Below are 22,010 nucleotides of genomic sequence, written 5' to 3' on the forward strand. Positions count from 1 at the left end.
TTTCCTTTATTGCAATTCCATTCTCTAAAAACATGGTGTATTTTAGCAAAGGAAAATACCAAGTTAATTTGGCACAATCCAACTTTGGTAAGTATGTCTCCAGTTTTTATCTACTTTCATATCTCTATTTCTTTCACAAAATGTTGAGTTCTTGTAGACAGTTGAAGTCATCCAAATACATTTCTGTGCATCACTTTTTTTCTTAAATACTGCTACTTAATTTTTTATTCTTTTAATCATATGGTATTGCTGTCTGGTTTAGTAAATGCATTAAAACTCTTACCACTGGATTTATTATTTCTTTTACTGGGCCTCCTTGAGAGCTGAGCTCTTTGCCCTTTAGTTTCATCTTGCACACAACAATTTTTCTTTCCACGCTCATTCTCATGAACATCTGTGGTTTTACCTGTGTGTGCTGCAATATGATCATTACTCATGCTGAGCCAAATAATTAGCCAAATAGTTTGGGGTGAGACCAAGATTACCTTTAATTGCAACCATATCTGTGATTTATAAGGCACCCACTCCTTTTTTGTTGTTTATATGGCCAAGGTACCTCTTACTATTTGCTTGAATTTCTTTGCTGTTTTAGTCATTATTGAAAAGCAAAGATCCCAGTCAGCTTGGTGAATGTTGTGATAATATTAGGAGGTAAGCAAATAATTTGATAGGGAAATAATGGAATAAATTTGTACTGAATTTTTTTTACACCAAATAGTTCATCAAGATCCACCTACAATTAGAGGGGTGAATCTCGGTATCAAGCCTACTCACTTGTGGTTAGTGACCTGTCATTTCAAGATCAGAGTATTTTCCTTTGACTTTGCTGACAGCCAGCATGAGAGGGCTATTTGTCTGCAACCCCTTCCAGTCTCCTGCCCACTCTTCCTGCATAGCTTGCTCTTATAATCCATTGAGGTTTCTAAACAATATTTTCCCAATTTGCCTCTGATTGACAAACCCTATAATAATCTTGCAGTGGGAAATCTAATGATGGTTCTTCTTGTGGACTTCAGCAAAAAGGTATGCAACTTAATTAGGCACTGAGAAACATGCTTCAGAAAAAAAATTAATTTTAATTTTCTTTTGGCTTCCCTGCAGGGCCTTTCCTTTTGCTCATCCTTGCTGACAGAGGCCACAGTGGCTAACTCAGCTCCTCCCTGGGGTTCGTTGGTTTCTTTGAGCAGGAGACCACAGAGAATATTTTACTCAGTCCTATGCCTTATTTATTATTTTACCACTGTTGGGTAAAATCAGCCCTCATTTGATACAAAAAAAATTTACCATACAAGAATCCAGAAGAAAAAAAATCATGACACTGAGACAAAAAATAATACTGGTCTTGAAGAAAGCAGATCAATAAGTGTTGGGATTGGTTACGCCCTAAGATTTACTTTATGGCATTCTCCAAATAAAAGAAACTTCTTCCACCATGGAATGAGCAGGGGTTCCTCTTCAAGTGCTCCCAAAATCTCATCAGGAAAATGTCAGTGCAGAGGTCAGAGCACAAACATACCTATGCTACCTCCCCACTCACAGGTACAGCAAAAGCTGTCCCACTAGAAACTCTCTGCACACATTTGTACCCTCTCTGAGGCACCTCCTCAGGGATGAGCCCTGAGCCACCAAAGCGGTGACAGAGGTCTATCGACCTCAAGTCCTTTGGAAGGACTCAAGTGCTGGTACAGCACCTTGGGAAGGCTCTTCCGTGCTCGATTCCGACTCAGGCACAACGTGATGCCACTAGATGGCGATGGATACCTTCAGTACTGTCCAAAACAGCCAAATGCTTTCTCCAAACAGAGAAAAGGGAAGGGGAAAAAAAACCCCTACGATGTAGTTTTTTAATAATACAGTGATACGCCACTTTGCAAATGATATATTCTCGTTTTCTCTCCAGACTCAAGTACCAAGGTAATGTCACAGGTTTCTTTGGTAATTCTTTTGTTTGCATACAGTATTTCTATTACTCCAACCACCTTTAAAACTGGTCACACATCTTCCTTTCTTGACTGCAAATCTTAATTACTTTTGTTAGTATTAGCATATTATCTTCAGACAGAAGCAGAGCCTTGTTAAATACAATCCATTAATAATTCAGCATAAACCTAATTTAACTGCAAAATTTGGTCTATGCTATGTGTATACCCTCTCTCCTCTTCAGTAACAAATTTTCATAAAAATCTAAGCAAAAAAGACAGTTAAAACATACTAGCTTTTCCAGTATGCATGTAAATACAGCATTTCAAACTTCCAACACATTTGAAAGTTGCTGACTTTTCATTTACTTTGCATTCTGAAGAAGATTTGGTGCTTTTTCCTGCTAAAAAAGGTGCAGAGAGAAAACTGTCTTAAGAACTTCTTGAGTGCAATGAAGTCTTTTTCCTTCCAGCATTGGCTTGTTAATAAAGGCATGTTGAGAGAGCTCTCAGCAAATTTAGAAACTTTTTTTTGAATGATAGAAGAGAAGATTGCTTCATACGGGTGGAGACATATAAGGTTTCACTCAATGTTACCTAAGTGAATGAAATCACTGCACTCTGCAAATGAGCATTAATCATGTATCTTCTTGACAACAGAAAATCCTTTCCCAATGTTCTGAGACACTTCAGTTTCACCACAGCATTTTAAGTATGTTGAGCTCAGCAGTTTTTTCTAAAGAGCAACAAAACTATTTCCAAGTGATGGATAAACGTGAAATACTGGTAGCTAACTCCATGACAAAACTGACCTTGCATTTTTTAATGAACTATACATGCACATATGCAAAAAATGGAAGAAGCAAAGGATACTAGGCTTGTGGAAAGTACTCAGATACCATGACGATGAGCTTAGTGTGAATATTCAAACATTATATGGGTTGTCCAGGCCCAGAAGGTGGTGGTCAGTAGCATGAAGTCTAGCTGGAGGTCAGTGACTAGTGCTGTGCCCCACAGGTCAATACTGGTCTACTCCTGTTCAATGTCTTCATTAATGACCTGGATCATGGGGCAGAGTGTACCCTCAGCAAGTCTGCCGATGACACCAAACTGGGAGGAGTGGCTGATAGACCAGAGGGTCATCCAGAGGGACCTTGACTGGCTGGAGAACCTCAAGAACTTCAACTAGGAGAAATGCAAAGTCCTGCAGCTGGGAAGGAACAACCCCCTGCACCAGTCTATCCTGGGGGCCACCCAGCTGGAAAGCAGCTTGGCAGAAAAGGGACTGAGGGTCCTGGGGTGGACACCATGTTGAAGCTGAGCCAGCAACAAGTCCTTGCTGTGAAGAAGATAAGTGGTATCCTGGTCTGTGTTGGATAAAGTATTGCCAGCAGGCTAAGAGTGTTGATTCCCTCCTACTCAGAAGGCCAGGTGCGAGGCCACATCTGGAGTCCTGGGTGCAGTTCTGGGCTCCCTTCAAGGGACATCTGGACATACCAGAGAGAGTCCAACAAAGAGCCACAGAGATCAAGGAACTGGAGCCTTTCTCCTGTGAGGAAAGGCTAAGAGTTGGGACTATTTAGCCTGGAGAAGGGAAGGTATGGAGGGTGGATCTTACTAGTTCATGTAAATACCTGAAGGGAGGGTGCAAAGAAGATGGAGACAGGTTATTTCCAGCAGAGCCCAGTGACAGGACCAGAGGCAGTGGGCACAAAATGAAATGCAGGAGGCTCCATCTGAACATCAGGAAACAATCTTGGTTTTACTGTGTGGGTGACTGAGCACTGGCACAGGATGTCCAGCAAGGTTGTGGAGTCTCCGTCTTTGGAGATACTCAAAAGGTGCCTAGACACAGTCAACTAGGTAGCTTTGCTTGAGCAGGGGGCTTGAACCAGATGACCTCCAGAGGTCCCTTCCAACCTCAGCTAGTCTGTTATTCTGTGATACAAAAGATTTATTACAACGATAACATTTGAAAAGAGTAATCAGTAAATTAATTATTAAAATTATAAAGGTTGAAGTACATACTTGTTCATACATTTTCTAGCCACATGATATGGCATGAATACCAGCCTCATTAGGAATCTGTGCAGTATCCTAGAATTGCTCTGGCTCCAGAGCATAGAACACATGTTTTAAGAAGGTTGTGGTCAAGATGTTAACATCTTTTTTTTTCCTGTGCAGAAAAAGAACAGGCATATAATTTCATGCCAAAGAGCTACATTTTATACTTGATGGTTCCAAAGATAGATGTGCTTTCAATGGCAGAACTTACTTGGAATTTTGCCTGCCTTTCAGGCAGGCTTGTAATTTGGTAAGAAGACTGATCTAATGATTGTGGGTCTCTCACTGATGATATTTTCAGCAGTAAATAGCTTTAAAAATTGTTTATAAATACTATTAAGCGTATTTACACACAGATGCCTTTATAAAGCTCACTGCTGTTTAGTTTCTAGAGGAAGGGTACTGACGATGTGTGCAGAGCCCCTGACTGTATTTTTGAGTTTCCAAATAACCTAAGTCAATTCTAAAGGCCTAAATGTGTTGTCTCATGACTGCTGAGGCCAGATATACTCAGAGATATCTTTTAAAAATAACTGAAGTTACAATGTTGATTCTTTTAGTAGAACCAGACAAACAGTTTTGACACTAATTCTGACAGGGACATATTACGACAGGGGAATATTTCTTCCACTCTGTGTTCAATGTCTGCACATACTATACAGTAAAATGACAAATGATATTTTCTATTCTGTCAAAGGTTTAGATAAACACTGCCTAACACAAACATGTGTGGGCCTGCTGAACACCTCCTTTGAGAAGTCTGGCAGGCAACAACCCTTCTGCAGGAGAATAAACAAAGCTGCCTAAAAACCAGTCTAGTTTTCCAGGCGTGAAGTTAAATATTTGCTACAAATGTTAACTTCCCACCATGCATCTGCCCATCTTCATGTACTATTCCCCCTAAGGGATTGTTCTCTCAGGTGAAAAGTGAAATAAAAGTTTCAAAATCGGACAGTGTTACCAGATGTAAAGACAACAATTCAGCAAATTACAGCTGTGAGAAACTAACCACAGGGATGTCCATGCTAGGGAGCTCAAAGGCCATCAAAACAAGGCTCCTGGTGGCCTTTTTCTAGGAACCACTTGTCAGAGGGATGTGTGCTGAGTTACTTGAGTGATATGGGAGCCTTGCTTAGGCTTCTTTTCCCTTGGAGAGAGTGCTCCTCATTTCCTCTCATCACATGCGTTAAGAGGCTGCCTCAAGTCAGAGAAGAGAAGCACCCATGCAGGTCCTGAGATGTGGAAAATACTGCTGCAAAAAGGCTGCTTTTCCCTTCCCTGTGTGTGTGTGTGTAAAAGACAGCATGGGTGCACATTGCAGCTGTTCAGAAAAAAAATCTGCCAAAGATCTAATTTCACATGCAGAGGAACTTCTCTTGCTCTTGTGACACAACAGAAAGGTTTCATTTTTGTGGCATTACAATCAATCAATGTTATTCGTGTATAAGCACCATGGGGCCTCTGCTCGGGTGTGGTCTCTCACATCTGGCCAGTGCAGGCTTGGAATCTGATGACTGAGAAGCTCAGGGGAGCCTGTTATTGACTTGTTATTTAATAGGACGCTTCTGGTCCAAGACTTGCTGCTCCTCAGTTCCCAGAACATGAGGACACTCAATGAGAAAGCAGGATCATGGTCTTTGTTATTCAAGCATAGACTGTGGTGACTATTAAGCAGTTACTCTCTTTGTTCATCCCAACTGCCTTTTCTCTTTGTAAAAACAGTAGATGATTTGGCCATTCTGAAACCTTTTTCTCACATTTCCCCTTCCCCCCCTTGTCCACACACCTATGAGGAGTGTACTTGTAGGGAGAAAAAAGTGCTAGAGCTGCTGGGAGCAGAGTAATGGTGTCAGCAGGGGGCAGAAAGTTGGAGTAGGGAATCTGGGGGACAGACAGACCATAAAATGGGTGGGGAAAGAGGAAGGGAGAAGGAAGAAAAAGAGGAGGGAGGATGCAGGCAGCGCACTGACCACTGAAGAGCTCTCAGAGCTGCCCCATGACATCACAGAGGAGACCCTTAAACGTGACATGATCACCACAGCTGCAGTTCGGCAGCAGCTCCCAGAAGCCTGTGTCTGTTTCTGGTCCTGGTCCTTCTCCACACTGCCTATGTCTCCTGGCAGAGCCCTTTTTCACAGCCTCACTTCACACTCTGTCGCACTCCCAGCTCCAGCCACCAGTCCCATCGTGATCCCAGTAGCTGCAGGATAGAAAGGATTAAACTTGTATTGCTACAATAAAAGCAAGATTAATGCAAGTGACTGAAGGTTTATTGTGCCACTGACATTTGGTCTGAGGAAGAATATTCTTAAAGAAGAATAAGAATGCTATATTGCATGGTCCTGCTATAAATGTTCTAATTTAAAATAAACTTTCCTGCACAGGTTAAGACTCACCAACCACTGAATTGTCAGCAGTGTCACTGAAATGTCAGTGTCACAGAAGATCCTTACTGTCAAAAACCTTTATAATGTTTTGCTTGCCTTTCGAAGGACTGTAAGTTCTGTTAATAAAGTAACTGTGCTCAGAGAATATATCTGGATTTCTTTAAGACACTTGACTTTGTACCAAATTGTACAGACCTAAGAAAGAATGAGCTGAATTTACAAACTGGTTTACAGACCAGTCTCCGAGAGTTGCTATTGATGGTCATTAATGTGGTATCAGTGAGCAGACTACCAAAGGTCTCAGCTCATGGGCCAAACCTGTTTTTTAGTTTTATAGGTATGAGAATTATACAAAATCTGTGGCAAAGTCTGCTGCTGATAAAAAAAGTTTCTTTTTTGTTAGCAGATAATGAAGACAGATTACCATAAGAGTAATTAAAATTGCTTTATTAAAAGATACCAGCCTAGCAGTATTTTAATACTTAAATACTTAAAGTGATATTGGTTTGGGGGAAACAATGACAGAAATTGTATTTATGGATCAAAGGCTTGGATTCTGGTGAGGACCTAACAGTAACAGTGGATAACTACCCCAGCATAAACTCTTGAGTAATGTTGTACATACAAAGAATATAATCTTTGAATGTATAAGGGGAGAGTACTGCATAAGGCAAGGAATTGACCCCAGTCTTGTCCCCATCCATAAGGATGGTGTATGGCAGCAGCTTTAACACTCCAGCAGTCTGTGCACCATACCTAACACAACCCAAATCATGCGGCATTTACTGCCCCTAAGCTTTGCACCTTCTCAGCACACCTCACAGGTCTAAGCACCTCAGTCTTGTTTCCTTTCTTCCCTCCCTGAGCCTGGTAAATGCTACTCACTGCAGTGCCAGTCCTTGCAGAGCCCAGCCCTCCTCTGGCCCACGTGCTGGTTGCTTCCTCTTGCCAGCAAGTGCAGGCTCCAAAATGAAGCTGTTGAGTAGGCAGAGCTTAGGAAGAGGAAAAAACTTGTGAAAGGATGTCACAAAGGGCACTGTCTCTCAGTGGCATGGGGAAGTGGGATGCAGAGCATCCCCACAATGCCTGCAAATGAAGTTTGGAAACACAGTATGTCCGAAGACACAAAATGTCCCAGGCAATTAGACAAGAGGCGAAGGGCAGAAACTGATGCACGGGATGTTCCACCTGAATACAAGGAAGAATTCTTTACTCTGTGAGGGACTGTGCACTGGAACAGCTTGCCCAGAGAGGTTGTGGAGTCTCCTATTCAGGAACTGTCTGGACACAATCCTGTGCAATGTGCTCAGGATGACCCTGCTTCAGCAAGGAGATTGGACCTGATAACCCCGTGGTCACTTCCAACCCTACCCATTCTGTAATTCTGTGACAAACCCCCCAGCTCCACTAATTCCTTAAACCCAAAAGTGTAAGAGTCTTGCTATAGATGGCAAAGTCATGTCCATTTTTAAATGAATATGCATTTATTTATGCAACATGAAAGGCTCAAGCGATATTCAGTTCACATATCTGACACACAGGGCGGGCCCAACACCACCACCAGGGCCTTGGACAAGGGCACGCCTCGTACCACTCAGAGGTTTTGAACATTTTGGGAAGGTAACCCGGGGCTTCCCGTACAACTGTCTGGGATCTGCGGCCCCCACGACACGGACCGGAGGCCAGGCCAGGCCAGGCTGTTTCCTCAGCAGCGAGACTGCCGAAGGAGCCTCTGAGACAGCGCTAGGCGGGGGTGCGGCAGAACCTGCCCTGATGGGCCCCAAACCGCCACCACCAGATCTCGCCTCATCCCGTCTCGCCCCACGCAGGGGAGGGCGGCGCGGGGGGCGGTGCGAGCGGCGGCGGTTCCGGGGGCCGTGCGGGGCGGCGCCCATGGCGGCGGCGGCCGGATGTGCGTCCTGCTCCCCGCCCCGGCCCCGCCCCGGCCCGGCCCTGCCCCGCCGCGGCCGCCCGGCCGCGTAGACGGGGCGGCGCGGCCGCCTCTGCCCGCGCAGCCGCCGCTGTGCTGGCGGGCGCCATGGAGGACGTCGGCTCGGGCGTGAACGCGGACGCGGAGGTGCGGAAGCTGCAGGAGCTGGTGAAGAAGCTGGAGAAGCAGAACGAGCAGCTCCGCAGCCGCCACGGCGCCCTACCCGCCGCTCCCGCCAGCCCCAAGCGCCTGCCGAGCGCCGGGCCCTCCCCGCCGCCCCCCGGCGCCTCCCCGTCGCCCGACGGCCGCTGCCTCAGTCCCCGGGCCGCCGCCCGGCGCTCGCCCCCCGAGGAGCCCGGCGGCGGCGAGGGCGGCGGCGGCAATGGCCTCCTGGACGAGGCGGCGGTGCTCAGGCCAGAGGAGCTGGAGCGGCTGGCCGGCTGCGATGAGGACGAGACCGGCTGGTGAGGAGGGGGCCGGGTGGGGATGGGGCAGGGGCGGGCTGGTGAGAGGGCTGTCAGCGCTCCGCGTCCCTTTCCTCCGCCGCTTCTGGGAGGAAGGGGCCGTTTCCAGGCGCGTCCCTGGTGTCGGAGGGGGTCTCGGGGCTTTGTGTGCGGAGGCAGCCTCGCCTTTTGAGCTGGGTGAAGGGATTAATTAGCTCTCAGAGACGTACCGAAGCCTGCCGGGGAAGGGTGTCGTGCTCTGCACAGCGCATCGCATCTCCCCGCAGGCCCGCGGCTCCGCGCTGCTGTTCGGCCGCGGTGGCAGCGTTACAGCGAGTCCCTCGGAGACCAGAGCGGCTCCAGTGCTGCCGCAGGATCAGCCCTCAGTGTTTCCGCGAGTTCAGGAGGTGTGGAGGCGTTGGGAAACTTGTGGGGAATTTCTTGGGTAGTTCAGAATTTGCCACAGGTACTGTTACACTTCAGAGGTGTATCAGGCGTTTTATGTCTTCATTTCTTTCAGTTGTGAAGGCAGCAAACGTAATACACTTTTTCATCTCATAAACGTGTTGCCCTTAGGTGTCCTCGTTTGTTGCTAATGATGTAGGACCACGGCTTCCCTTAGATGATTCGTCTTTTTAAATGGACTGCTTACCCTGCTGCTCCAGCAGAAGCACCTGCAGGTGGCTGTTCGCCTTGTCATTATTACGCTTGGATGAGCTTCCACTGAGAATCAGGGTTTGCTCTCTCGAAACATCACGCTGTTGTCCAGCTGTCGTTTTGAAGTTTCCTATGACAGTTGTTGAGCAGCTTTAGAGCTGCAGGAGAAATAGTGGGGAGGAGCACAGTGTCAACAGATAAATGCAAGGGAAGCACGTACAGGGAGAAAAAGTGTAACACAAGCAATCTGACTTGGGGCAGAACTGGTTGTAGGTTGATCTAAAAGGTCTTTGGAAGCAAACGTGCAGACAAATTTAAAAAACAAACAAAGATGTCTTTCAGATTTAGAAACGCCTTTAAAAATGCTGGAATGATTCCATGCATGAGCAATGCTTTAGTTGCTTAGGGAGGAGACAGTGTGTGCACTTCCTTGGAGAAGTCATTTGCCTGACTTCCAGCCTGATCCACTGGAGAAGTATGAGAGCATAAGTTTATTCTCATCCAACGCTAAATTAACACAAGGCATCATCTCCGAAATGACAAGTCTGTGCAAGGCAGCTACTCTTATTTCTCAGTGTATGCCTTGTAATCTGCTGGCTTATAGCCCTTGATGGAAATAGAATATAGTAAATTTGCACAGTAAGTTTAGAATGGGATGGCTGAGTTTGTTAGTGTCATGAACTCTGGTGACAATAGATGTTATAGCTTTATATGTTAATCCTAAATCGTGGGCAGTATCTTGCATCTCTTCAGTGAGAGTTAATGTCCTGACAGAGTGTGTGGTGACAGTGGTGCCATAAGTGCTGTGGTTTTGTTGACACGGTTCTGGACACTGGTGGGGCAGCCGCAGTGCTGAGCACTGTTTTGCTGGGCACTGCTCTTGCTGGTGTCAGGTGTTTGGCATGTTACTCATGCTGCCAGTTCTTGTGGCACCATCATGTTTCTGTGCAGGTTCTAGTCCTCAAAAGATATTAAAACTTAAATGCAGTCTTTTGCATGTCTTCATTTCTTTACTAGTGTTTTGGCAAGTATAATGCTAAAATATGTTTTAGCAACTAATTCAGTCTCAGATGTGGGACATTGACTGAGACACAAACACACCTAGAAAAGAGCAGTTGTTAAAATTTACTTATTGTTGCACACATCACAAATATGAATGTGTAATTAAAAAAAAATTGTCTTTTCCTACTCTAGTTTAATATGGAGTTAATGATAAATGTGGTTTGGCTAGACTGACTGATGGTTTTTTTGTTCTAAACTGCTCAATAAAAATGGAAGTCAAGCTCCTGGAATTTCTGAACACCTTTTAATTCAACTATTGAGACACTAAGTACTTCAAAACCATTTTTGTTTCTTATGAAGGTAGGATGATTTTGTATTTGTGCATTTGATGAATGGAGGTAATTACTCTAAATGAAGTTTGAAATTTTCAGAGGGCTAGTGGAGCAATCAAAAAGAAACAAGCCTGTGAAGATAGGAGGGATGATGTGAGTAAGTGGATTTCACTTAAACTGTTTCATAAATATCCTGCTCTTAAGGTCTTGGTTATGCAAGTTCTCTCAAAAAGTAATTGAATCAACTGAAAGGGTGAATGTACTTGATGAAATTTAAACCTAGTATGAACTCCTTCAGGTTCAAATGGATTTGGGTCACTGCTGCTTAACTCAAAATCCTGTTTAAAATATGGGATTATACACTGTAAAAGTCAAAGATCACTTAGCAGCTGAGGAAATCTTTTGTGGAAACAAACTAAATTTAAATCATAGTTTGTGCGTAAAAAATTGATTAATCTCACCTATTTTGCATATCTGCATAGAGAAGCTTAGATTTGTCTTTACTTCTGATTTCAGAAGGACCTTGCTGTGGGTGATAATAGATGATAAAGGGTACTGGCTTTCTCCATTCTTTTCTCTGTTTTGTGTAATACAGACATTTTCATACTCCATTACAAAATGGTCTGCAGCCCTGTAATGGCAGAAGAAATAGTTTTCTTCACCGCAAAAATTACATTGCTTTACATTAATACTCACATGAGATTAGTGGCTGTGAATTTAAGATGGAACACTTGATACTGTGACTGAAATTGATACTGGAATGTGACATGGTTTTTTAAATCTACATTTTGGAGTTTTATCAGCTCGTTTTTAGCTTTTAGTTCTTTAAATGCGTTTAGATAAATCTACACAGGACAGAAACGTAAAGTGAAAAAGCAGAGGAAAAGATAGAACTAGCTAACAAGCAAAGGAACTTTGATACTGCTGCTTTAGTAGCAGCATTAGCTATTAAAACAGCATTGCAGTGTTGGTGAAATTTGGGACTGTTTATTTTTTTGCTCATTTGTTCTTCCTCACTGTGATTAGTTAAATCCAGATAGTTTTAAACATTTTAACACATGAGACAATCTTCAAATTATGTGGTAAATTATTAACAATATTTCAGTGAATTTAGGTTGAGTTTCTTGTCCATATGCTTCTGAATCCTGTTTGATGTGCTGAAACTTTCTTCTTGATGGGGTTCCAAAGGTTGCAAATGGGCACATCTACACCTGCATGCAGTACTGAGCTGTACCCAGTGCCATGGAGGCTTTGCTTTAGGCCTGCTAATTATTTCCTTAAGTTATCCGTGACTTTCATAATCTATTTTATGGGTGTTCCTGTTTAGCTGTTCTTGAACCAGGTTGGATCAAACTTAATTTTTTTCGAATTTTGATCTGAAGGGGTCTTTTCTTATTAATTAATTAAAAATAAAAAAGGCCAGGAGAGGGGACTTCAGATAAGTGGTATGTAGCTCCTTCCTTGCCTGACTTGCTGGGTAAGGTTGGGTGTGGATGTGTAGCATGTTTGAGACACCTGGGTAACAGCATGCAGGGTGGCTTCCTATGCTCCTTTTAAAAAGAGAACTGTCTCAAGTTTATTGCAGGATAAATGTGCTCGTGGGCAATTACAGTAGATTAGTTAATGAGCTGTGAATCCACTGTAGGTTGCTTTGTGGTCACCTAGACTTTCTGAGATGAGTTCTTTAAATGTGAGCAAAACATGCAGTGCTTTTCTTCAAAATTTACTTGCAGCATGTGCATAAAAGAGTACAGAGCATGCTATGTATCTATTTTGTATGTGTAATTGCTCAGCAAACTTCAGGGCAGTTGTGTCCTCTTTCAATGACAGTGCTGTAAAAACTAGCCTGGCACTTAACAGTTTTCTTGTCAGCTTCATGTCCAGAGTCTCCTTGGTAGGGCTGAAATAGCTGCCAGTTGACTGAGCTCGTTTACAAACAAAAGGCAGCTATTTTGTGTTTAAAATTAAATTATTGGTGAGCTGTTTATGTTAACTTAGTAATTCAAAGTAATGGTTTCATTTTTTTTTCTAAGACCTCAGATTGATTGTGCCTTCCATTTTAACTAGTCAGGATACACATACTTTTACTATTATACTCACTCTCATTCTGCAGCTATTTCTAATTTGCACCTATTTGTTTATAATAGTTTATGTTTCTGTTCTAGCCATCCATTGTCTTTAGTTGGCTAAGTGGCTGTTTAGAGATACATGATTGTCATCTGTAATGATTGTCTTCCATCTCGTATTACTTGATGTCCCTTGGGGACTACCATTGTTTCGGAATCCTGGTTTACCATAGTGAGCTAGTAAAGTATAGCATGAATATTTTAGGATAGAGCTCCACCTGAATGAAATCCCATTGCTGAAATTACGTTTCAGCATTTCCTGTTCAACTGCTAAATTTCATTGTATTAATGTGGCTTAGGGCTCTTGGAAATTGGACAGGTTCTAATCAATATCTGTGCCATGGTCTAGGTAAAAGAGAAACTGATGCTTTTCATTTCAGATAATGTCTTCACAAACTAGGAAGATAATATGAAAAGAAGCATGTAGAAGAACCAAGGATTACAGAAGTTGCCAGTTTAATCAAGTGAAACAACTGGTAACATCAAATAATATTCAGTAATGTCTTTGAGATATCCATGTTTATCGTGTAACCAATATTTGAGGACTGGAAGAAGAATCCCGAGGAAGAACGTTTTTCCATTTCTAACTTCTTGTGTGATATTTATAACTTTTAAACATTCTTGATATTTAGATATAATAAAAGCTTTGATACGAGTTTCTTTTACTGTCGTAATGATATTCCTGAAATTTACTTCATAATCATATCTTGTTTAGATATGATTCATATTTCTACTACTTGTAGGTGTTGTTAGAATTCTCAAGCCTTGTCATTAAGCAGAATTTTATCTTGAAACACATTTAATAGGACACATAACTTCTCAGCTTTTCTCTATTCCATGTAAGTATCAACAATGCCACATTAGAGCATGTTTTAACAAATTCCTTATGAAAAGCTTCTCAGTGGACAGTTGGACAGTTTGTGTGACAGTTCTAGGGAAGCTGCATGGTGGTGTTTTTGAAGGCCCCATTTCCCATTTTATGTCATGTCTTTCAGACACCAACATGTTCCTTTTGATGAGGAAATGAATCGTGCCTGTAATTTCCTATAACTAGCCAGGGCACAGCTAACTATCTTTAATTTTGGGGCACAGAAAGGTAGATGTGTTCCAAATTACACTTTGCAACCTCTCAAATATTCTTAATTCTACTTAAAAATCATATCAAGTAGCTGAGATGTGCTGCTTTAATATGAAGATTTAATGAGATTGTCGAAGCATTTTTGTAGTGTTCATGTCCTGGAGTTGATATGAATAGACCTGAAGTTTACTGTAACTGGTGCATCTCTGGGAAGTAGAAGCATTCTGTGAAGTACATCTGAAAACTAGTAATTACAGGCTAAGTAACGTGTATCTCAGCCAGTTACAACTGTAGCATAGGAACTTCCTGGGGTGGGAGAGAAGGAAAATCTGTGGGCCAGATATGTGCAGTAATGTCACTTAATTTTTGGGTTGGTTTTTTTTTTTTCTTTTGACCAGAGATTCTCTTCAGATTTTTACCTGTTCATTCAAAATCCATTTTAAATTTTACTTATTTAAATTGCTTCAGGTAGGGTTTCCTGAAAGTTTTAGCTTGATCTAAAAGACTTCAGATTGACACTGTTGTGTTCAAAATTATCTGTTTCCAAGACTGTCCAGTATTATTGTCTCCTGATTTATGTTCAGTAGCTTTTCATTGTGCAATTTCATTTTTGTATATTAAAGGAAATTATTACTGTTCTGTCCCTAGATTTCAACTTTTTCTCTTCCTCGTGTCTTCAGGTTTTTCATCCTTCTTTTTCCTGAATCATGTTTTGTCTGCTCTCATTTCATTACAGCTGTTGTAGCTGTCATTTGCTTAAAGCTAATGTAGCTAAAATAAATGAGCTCTAACTCAAGTTCTTTCCACTTGCCATCTTTCTAATTCAAATCTATGACTTCATGTTCATCTGCATGTTTTCCCCTCACTCTTTTACTGAGCAGTAGAAGAATTTTGCTATCAAGACTCTTCCTTTCTTCCTGATTAGATTATTGGGTTCTGGTTTTATGCCTGTGGCAACTAGCCTCTTGTATTTTAATGTACGGGGAGGTGTTCCTCAGGTGAGGTAATCCCTACACAGATATTCCACTCCTACCACAGTGTCATGTCCTCTTTCTTCAAAGCCCTTTCCAACTCAGCTGTCCTAGTACAACGTGCTACAGCTTGCCCTATTTGGCTGACATTATCGTATGTGCTTATAGTGACAGTAGTCTTTCTGCAGGAGCTCTGTCCTTTTCTGTGCTGCATCTTTCTGGAATTAATCAGTAGAGCCCCTGGCTGCTTTCAGTTTCGGGTTGGTGCTGCTGTGGCATAGTTCACTAGTGACAGCCAAGGGAAGGAAGTATTACTGTGTGCAGCACAATCATAGTGTCTGGGCTTCTTAATGCTGTTTCAAAATAGGTCAAAGCTCCTGAGGATTGCTCCTTCTTTTTATATACCGTTTTCTTTTACTTGACCTTATGTCACTGGACTGTAGAGTCTTTACTCTCCTGTGGAGAATGGAGTGTAGGTTTCTGGTGTGTTAACATTTGTAGTATGGGTGGTAACTGTAAGTTGTCAGCTTCCTCAGTCGTTTTCAACTTCCTGTTTTGAGAAAGTGATTTATAGTGGTTAAAGATGTATGAAGTTATTCTGGTTGTCTTCAGTCTTGAAGTTGCTGTGCTGCCAATCCATGCTGTTGCATTGCTGTAGAATGCATTAACAGGTACAGAGGGATCTCTTCTGGAAAGCTCTTCAACCAAAGAGGACCTATATCTTTTGGGTCAAACAGTAGTCTGACAAAGAAGATCATTTAGCTGTATGAAGTTATTTGTGCATATTTCATAGTCTCTGTTCTTTTTCTGTTCCTGCTGTTGGGAAGAGAGGAAGAAGTAGTAGAGGCATCACTGATTCTTAGCCTTGTCCTTGGTTCTTTTGGGTTTTTTTTAAATCCAAATTAGGCAAAGCAAGTAGAGTTAAGTCAGTCTCAAAACTTGAGATTTGCTCTTCTTTGTCAGATGGGAAATTAAGATCACTGCTTTGTAATGAGGCTTCATAATTGCGTGTTGTTCAAGAAACTGCCCTGAAAGAGCTGTTTTGTCGCCACATCAGCGCATATGTGCGTGTCATGAAGCAGTGGAGTTGCATGAAATATGTATATCCTGAAGTTCTGTCCTTTCTTGAAGTATAAGTTATGAAACAAAGACTGTTAAAGGAAAAGCAGTTGACTGGAAAGAGGCGGGAGACTATACAATATATGTTTGGTTAGAAAGGAAGGTGGAGAAGTGGGAGCTGTGTGAGCCTGGATTTGCTTCAATAAATAAACTACTTGTGAAACAAATGCAACAGTTGGAAATTGCAGAAAAGAATGTGTTGAAGCTTAACCTACCAGGTGCAATTTTCATTAGAGCAATCTTGTAGGTTTGTTGAAGGTTCCCCCTTGGTATGTCTCTCAAAGAGAACATGCACTTTAATGCCTTTTACACTGGGTATTACTGTGAGCACTTCAAATGTGCATGGAACTTATCAAAGACAGCAAGGCACGTCAGCTATCCAGAGAGCTAGGAGGGAGTGTGGCCTGTACAGGACAAAAGTTGTCTTTGTTGCCTTTGACACTTCTTTGTGTTGTATAAACATACCTTAGGACAGAAAAGAGTATAGGCAAACAAATGCTAAAAAGACAGTAATAGCAAATGTTAAACATTACTTTTTTACTGTATGGAGATAATTGTAGAAAGTACAGAAAATTTTGTAATTATTTACACAACTGTAAAAATTAAGTGATTCTTGTTCTTTTCAAGGATCTTCAGGGCTATAAATATGTGATGGGCTTTCAGCTCTTCTTGTGGGCAGAGTGTCTGTGAAGATTGTTAGGATTTCTACAAAATAAGTTATAACACGATACTGGCCAGAGCATAAACCACTTGAACTACAGTAGGTGGCAGTGTCTATTTGCCTTGTTACAAACAGCTTCCTTTTTTGTTTGAAAACCTGGCAGCTAATAAAAATCTTGTTTCCTCTATTTGCAAGCGTAGCTTGGTAATTCCAGTGTTTGAGGGCAGAGTGTTTCAGAGTGAACTCTAAACAAAGATCATATTTTGCGTGAGATATTCATGGTGGTTTTATAATTATGCTTCTTGGGAAGCTTTTTTAAGAAGTGAACTTAATGGTAGTAATTAAAAGAATAATCTTTTAAAGCTATTATAAAAGAAACAGTTCCAGTTTTAGAATTACAGAGGAAAGATCAGCTAATAATCTTGTAATGACAAAAGTTGTGGGAAATAACTCTTGTGTTGCCGATGTCATTGGCATAAAGGAAACAATTTTTGGCTGTCTATTTTGTAAGGAAACATGGCTGATTAGACTGTCAGATGTTTCTCAGTTACAGTGTGTGGCATACAGTCATATTCACTTGGAACATGAAGTCTGTCATTACTCCTAGAAGAAACACTCATTTAGCTGTTCTTGCATATGCGTAAGCTCTAGTTCTGGCTGTGCGTCTTGCAATTCACTGTTGTCTTTGCTGAAGCACATTTCCAAGTTTGGTTCTAGTCCAAAGTAAGGCTTAAGCTTCCCTATTTTGAGTGTGTGGTTGGTTCTGACATTTCTTTTACTCTCTCTGTTGAAAGAGGAGACTTTTCAGCTGAAATTCTTGAGCCTTTAAACTGGAACACTACTTTCTTCAATCATGGAATGTTGATGTTAAAAGAAATTAATGGAGATGCTGACAAACAAAGGCTTCAGCATGTCCTCAGAACAATATGATCTCATTGTTTCTCTCTATGTGCATTATCTCTTTTTCCTTGTTTCTGATGCTTGACTGTATACCCTTTAGGATAGAGATAGTCCTTTTGTTCTGTGTTTGAAGAAAATGAAAGGATCAGGTGGTAGGATATAAATCATAAATAAAAATAAAATGCTTATTGTTCAAGGCTACTGAAATAATAGTTGTGTTTTGTGTACTTTAGCACTGCTCCTTGGCTGTTAAGATGATAATTGCTTGCTACATCTTTGGTTAGGAAAACAATAGTTCTCTATTGCATAGTGCTTTATTTCCTTCTTTCAGGTGAATGTTACTTAAATCTGAAAAGATAATCCCGGTTTGTGCATTTATGTGATGTAGTGAAATTGTGCATATACTTAAAGTGTCTGAAAAGGCTTTTTTTTTTTTTCCTTGCATATCAGTTGGTATATCCTGGTATAGTAAGATAGGCAGCACTTTTTGCCAGAAGTCCTTGAGTAGCCATATGTTATCACTTCTATGCTGTATCCAAAAAAGTTAATCGTAGGCTAAAATTTGTGCTTTCTTTATCTTTTGGGATTGTATTATAGTATAGATAGAGTATAAAAATAGCATAGTATGTGGTATTTTGTTGCATGCCTGATCTTATGCTCATTTTGTTTGTCCTCATAGATAATTTTTTCCCCCCCTCTTTTCCAGGTTATATACATCTCCAAAGAAGAAACTGACTCCAGGGCAAAAATGTATCAGTCCATTAGTTTGGTGCAGGCAGGTATTGGATTACCCAAGTCCTGACGTTGAATGTGCTAAAAAGTCACTGATCCACAGGCTGGAACAAACAATGTCAGGTGAGTTCCTGCACACTAAAACCACTGGGTTGTACGTATTTACTCTGAAACAGAGTCAAAATTAACTGATAGTTGTGAGATAAGACATTCAGCAATTACTTGGGTCTTAAGTTTTTATTATGTTTTACAAGGCGTAATTAATTCGACTTATTTTCTGAACTGTATGAACCAATGAAAAGGCGGCATAGATTGTGAGTCATGATTTCAGTTTTATACTATCTTCATAATTTGGGCAGACGTTTTCAGGAAGAAACAGTGTTTTTAACTTGAAGGTTTTCTTGTCTTATTTTAAAATAGAAGCCTGTATTAAACTATCATAATTGTTAGGTGCTTGACAGTATGTTAACATGGTTTTCTGCTAGATTATCTATTTTATTTCATCTAAGGAAATGGAGACTTAAGTTTGTGAATACTTTGGGGAGGTAATGGTGATTTCTTTTCCTCCCATCCCCAGTAACTTAAGATCTTGTTACAATCAGATTAAAAAACCCCAAAGTTCATGAGTCTTCCTTGATACAAATTGTGTATGAAAGCCTACATTCTCCATCCTTCTATTACCAGCATTTTTTATGTCAGACCAGCAGCAAAATGCTGAAGGACTGATTAGAATTCTCTGTCAGTCTGTTTTCTTGCTTTATTTTAATTTCTTTATTGGAGCCTTTTTTTTATTTTTTTAAATATTCTCCTGAGACAACTTACTTTCTTGCTATTAATAGCTGTTCTCTCCCTGTATTTCCATTTTTTGCACTCTGCTGCATTTTTAACTGTTATGTTCAGTAGTTAGCAGAACAGCTGGACTTAAGCTAGGAGTAAGTGAACACACACAGCTCCAGGAATGTTCCCAACTACCACCTTCTTTACATGGTTATATGTAAACTTTGTGCTGAGTTTGACTGTAACTTTTTTCCCTTCCTTGGATCCTTTTCTGAAGCAATTCAGTCTTTTTTCTGGTTTGTGCTAAAATTGTTCTTAATAAAATTTGAATCCATTTTGTATTCTTATAACAATCATAGGCATAGTGGTAAAAGTGCCCTCAATATGAGTCACTGTTGATCTCCTCCTGTTTCTTGTGCTTTTTTTATGCTGCCTGGACATCTATTAACAATTTTCCTGAACAGTTAACATGATTTGCTACAGGCAAAGACTGAAATTCTAAGCAAAGAAAAGTACCCAGATCACAGGGATTTACAAATGATGATCCAAGTTTGGGAATTTGAATACTACTGAATATTTAAGACTGGATAGCAGTTGATTGACCTAATTCTTTTCATGGTTTACCTTCTTTTCATTAGTGAGTAGAAGTCTTCCAGAAGTACCACAAATTCTGTTACCCTTAGGGTATATCTTTAAAAATTCATAGTTGAAGCTGAATGGCAGGAAACTTCTCTATGAAATGCACATATTTGAAAGTTTGATCATTCAAACAATGTCTTTAGGTAACTTCACCTAATTTTTTTTTCCTTAGACCTGAGAATCTGCCCCTGGCAGTGATACGTGAAAGAATACTACAATTCATCTAAAGACTAATAGGAGAAAATACTAATGATAGAAGAGATAGGCACTAATATTGCTGGTTGGAGCAGATTGCATGAAAAAATGAATTTGTAACAAAATAGAAAATTGTCCTTTATAGCAACCAATCTCTTACAGATACAGGGTAGCAGGAAGCTCCACTGGAGGAGAGGAGTAGTGCTACTTGTAACCTTGTTTGTATTTTCTACCCCACAACTTCAGGATTATCTTGTGACTCGCATTTTACATAACACTTATTCCTCGTTGACCCATCACTTAACCTATTACTACCTGCTGCGTCAGTTTATCGATTTTGGTTCCAGTCTCTGTGGATAAGGCTTTTCACACTACTGTTACTTTCTTTCCTAAATCCTTGCTAATGTTTCTTTTGCGTTGACTCTTTTTAATGTTGTCAGTTCCTGTTGTTACCTCTTTCTAATTTAATATCTTTTTGCTGTTTCTCTTGTATTTCACACATTCGTATTCCATCCTATTTTCCACTGTGTGATAATAAAGGAGGGCAGAGCAGCTCTCAGTTCCAAACTACTGGGGGCAGTTACTGATGCACAGTGCCTTGTCACTATTTAACTCAGGTTTACAATTGCAGAGCAAGTCCTGCTCAGTGTTGGAAGCATGTTCAGACTAGAGGAAGCCTTAGGTATATTCTGCACTCAAATTTTCCTATTTTCTACAGTAAGAGAGATTCATGACTGTTTTAACAAAATGTTAACTAAAAGGAATTAGATGCTGCATACTGTTTCTGATTGTTATAAAAGAAAATTCATTAAAATAAAATTGTTGATCATCAACCCTCCCCTTTGGTGTTTTGAGAGCTAATGTGTAATCTTTTGTGAGCTGGTGTTTTATCCAATATAGGATCATTTAAATGTTAAAATGAGTTATCTGTCATGCTGATTTTGTTTGACACTCCTAATAAAGACCACATCTCTATTTGTAAAATAGCAATGTCTTCCTGAGTTACAGAAATCCCTGCTGGAAAACCTTTAGGAGTTCTGGGCCAGAAAAGAGTTTGAATCCAGGGTTTTTTTCCTGGGAAAATGCTGAGGAAGGTAGAAGTTTGCATTAATTAGGATGAAAACTACTGTACATATCAAGGCTCATCACGTACCAGAGCAAACTTTTTATATGTAGCAAAAGTATACTTACTTTCATCTAAAGAAATCTGTGTGATCAAATATTTTGTATCATTATTGGTATGTACAAAGAGCCTGTTTTGAAGGTTATACAGTTAATACAATTGTTTTCTAATTTGTGTCAGTATTTTAAAATACTCATCTATGTAAGAAGAACAAAAGACCTGTTGTGCAGTCTTACATTTTAGAGGTTTTTTACTGACACTTTCTGCAAGAGATGAAAAATAAATTATTTTTAGCGTGAGAAAAAAGATTCAGTTGGAATAGATGCTTTAGGATTCCTATGTGAATGCCAGAACTTGCTATCAAAGGAGTGGCCTCTTGTAAGTCAACCAGAATACAACGAGTTGTAAATATTGGTTTTGTTAACTGAGCTTTGTAATAAAATGCATATTTCCCTTCTGACACTCAAAATAAAGTGGAGGTACCTCAAGAATACTTGCTAGAATTCACTGAATTCACTAATTGGTGAAATTAATGTATATTGTTTAAAACTTGCAGTGAAAGCTGAAATATAAGCATTCCATCCTCCATCTGTAACTGTCTTTTCACTATAACTAAAATACTGGTAACACTAACTGGTTTAGAAAGTACCTTTGCACAAGTTGCAGTTTTAGAAATTTACTTCAAAGTCAGCTGCTGGTTTTGCCTCTGCTACATTCTGCCATTGGCTTGGTTGGATGACATGTTTTTTTAGGGCACTACTAAAAACTTACTTAGTGATGCAATCAGTTAAAATGCTCTAGATATTTTTAACTTAAATCCACTTTAGTAGGCCAGATGGTAGTGCAACCCCACCATTGTTTGTACTGGACAGTTGAGGAGGTGTAGCAAGTAAAAGAACAAAGAAGGTAGGAGGAGCTAAAGCAACCTTTGCTGCTGAAAGCAGCATTTCTTGCA

General features: G+C 40.6%; 1 protein-coding gene and 1 long non-coding RNA gene across 3 annotated transcripts in view; one reads left to right on the plus strand and one right to left on the minus strand.

Moving 5' to 3' along the window:
• Window positions 1–3,732: 3,732 nt before the first annotated feature.
• On the minus strand, window positions 3,733–7,449 carry LOC113943757. Its single transcript, XR_003526434.1, has 3 exons — window positions 7,256–7,449; window positions 6,020–6,183; window positions 3,733–3,857 (listed from the first exon to the last, which is right to left on the minus strand). It is a non-coding gene; the product is annotated as an uncharacterized LOC113943757 (long non-coding RNA).
• An 892-nt stretch (window positions 7,450–8,341) lies between these two features.
• Window positions 8,342–22,010, plus strand: part of SLAIN2 (SLAIN motif family member 2) — a 36,557-nt gene continuing 22,888 nt past the window's right edge. Inside the window, exons 1-2 of one of the 2 annotated variants that reach the window (XM_027635787.1) lie at window positions 8,342–8,764; window positions 18,296–18,444. In XM_027635787.1, the coding sequence (XP_027491588.1) occupies window positions 8,409–8,764; window positions 18,296–18,444 (505 nt within the window). In that variant the 5' untranslated portion in view covers window positions 8,342–8,408. The remainder of the gene's footprint in view (window positions 8,765–18,295; window positions 18,445–22,010) is intronic. The other variant, XM_027635788.1, reaches the window with a different exon arrangement.

The sequence above is a fragment of the Corapipo altera genome, unplaced genomic scaffold (assembly GCF_003945725.1).
Source record: "Corapipo altera isolate COAL_440 unplaced genomic scaffold, ASM394572v1 22b, whole genome shotgun sequence".
Lineage (NCBI taxonomy): Eukaryota > Metazoa > Chordata > Aves > Passeriformes > Pipridae > Corapipo > Corapipo altera.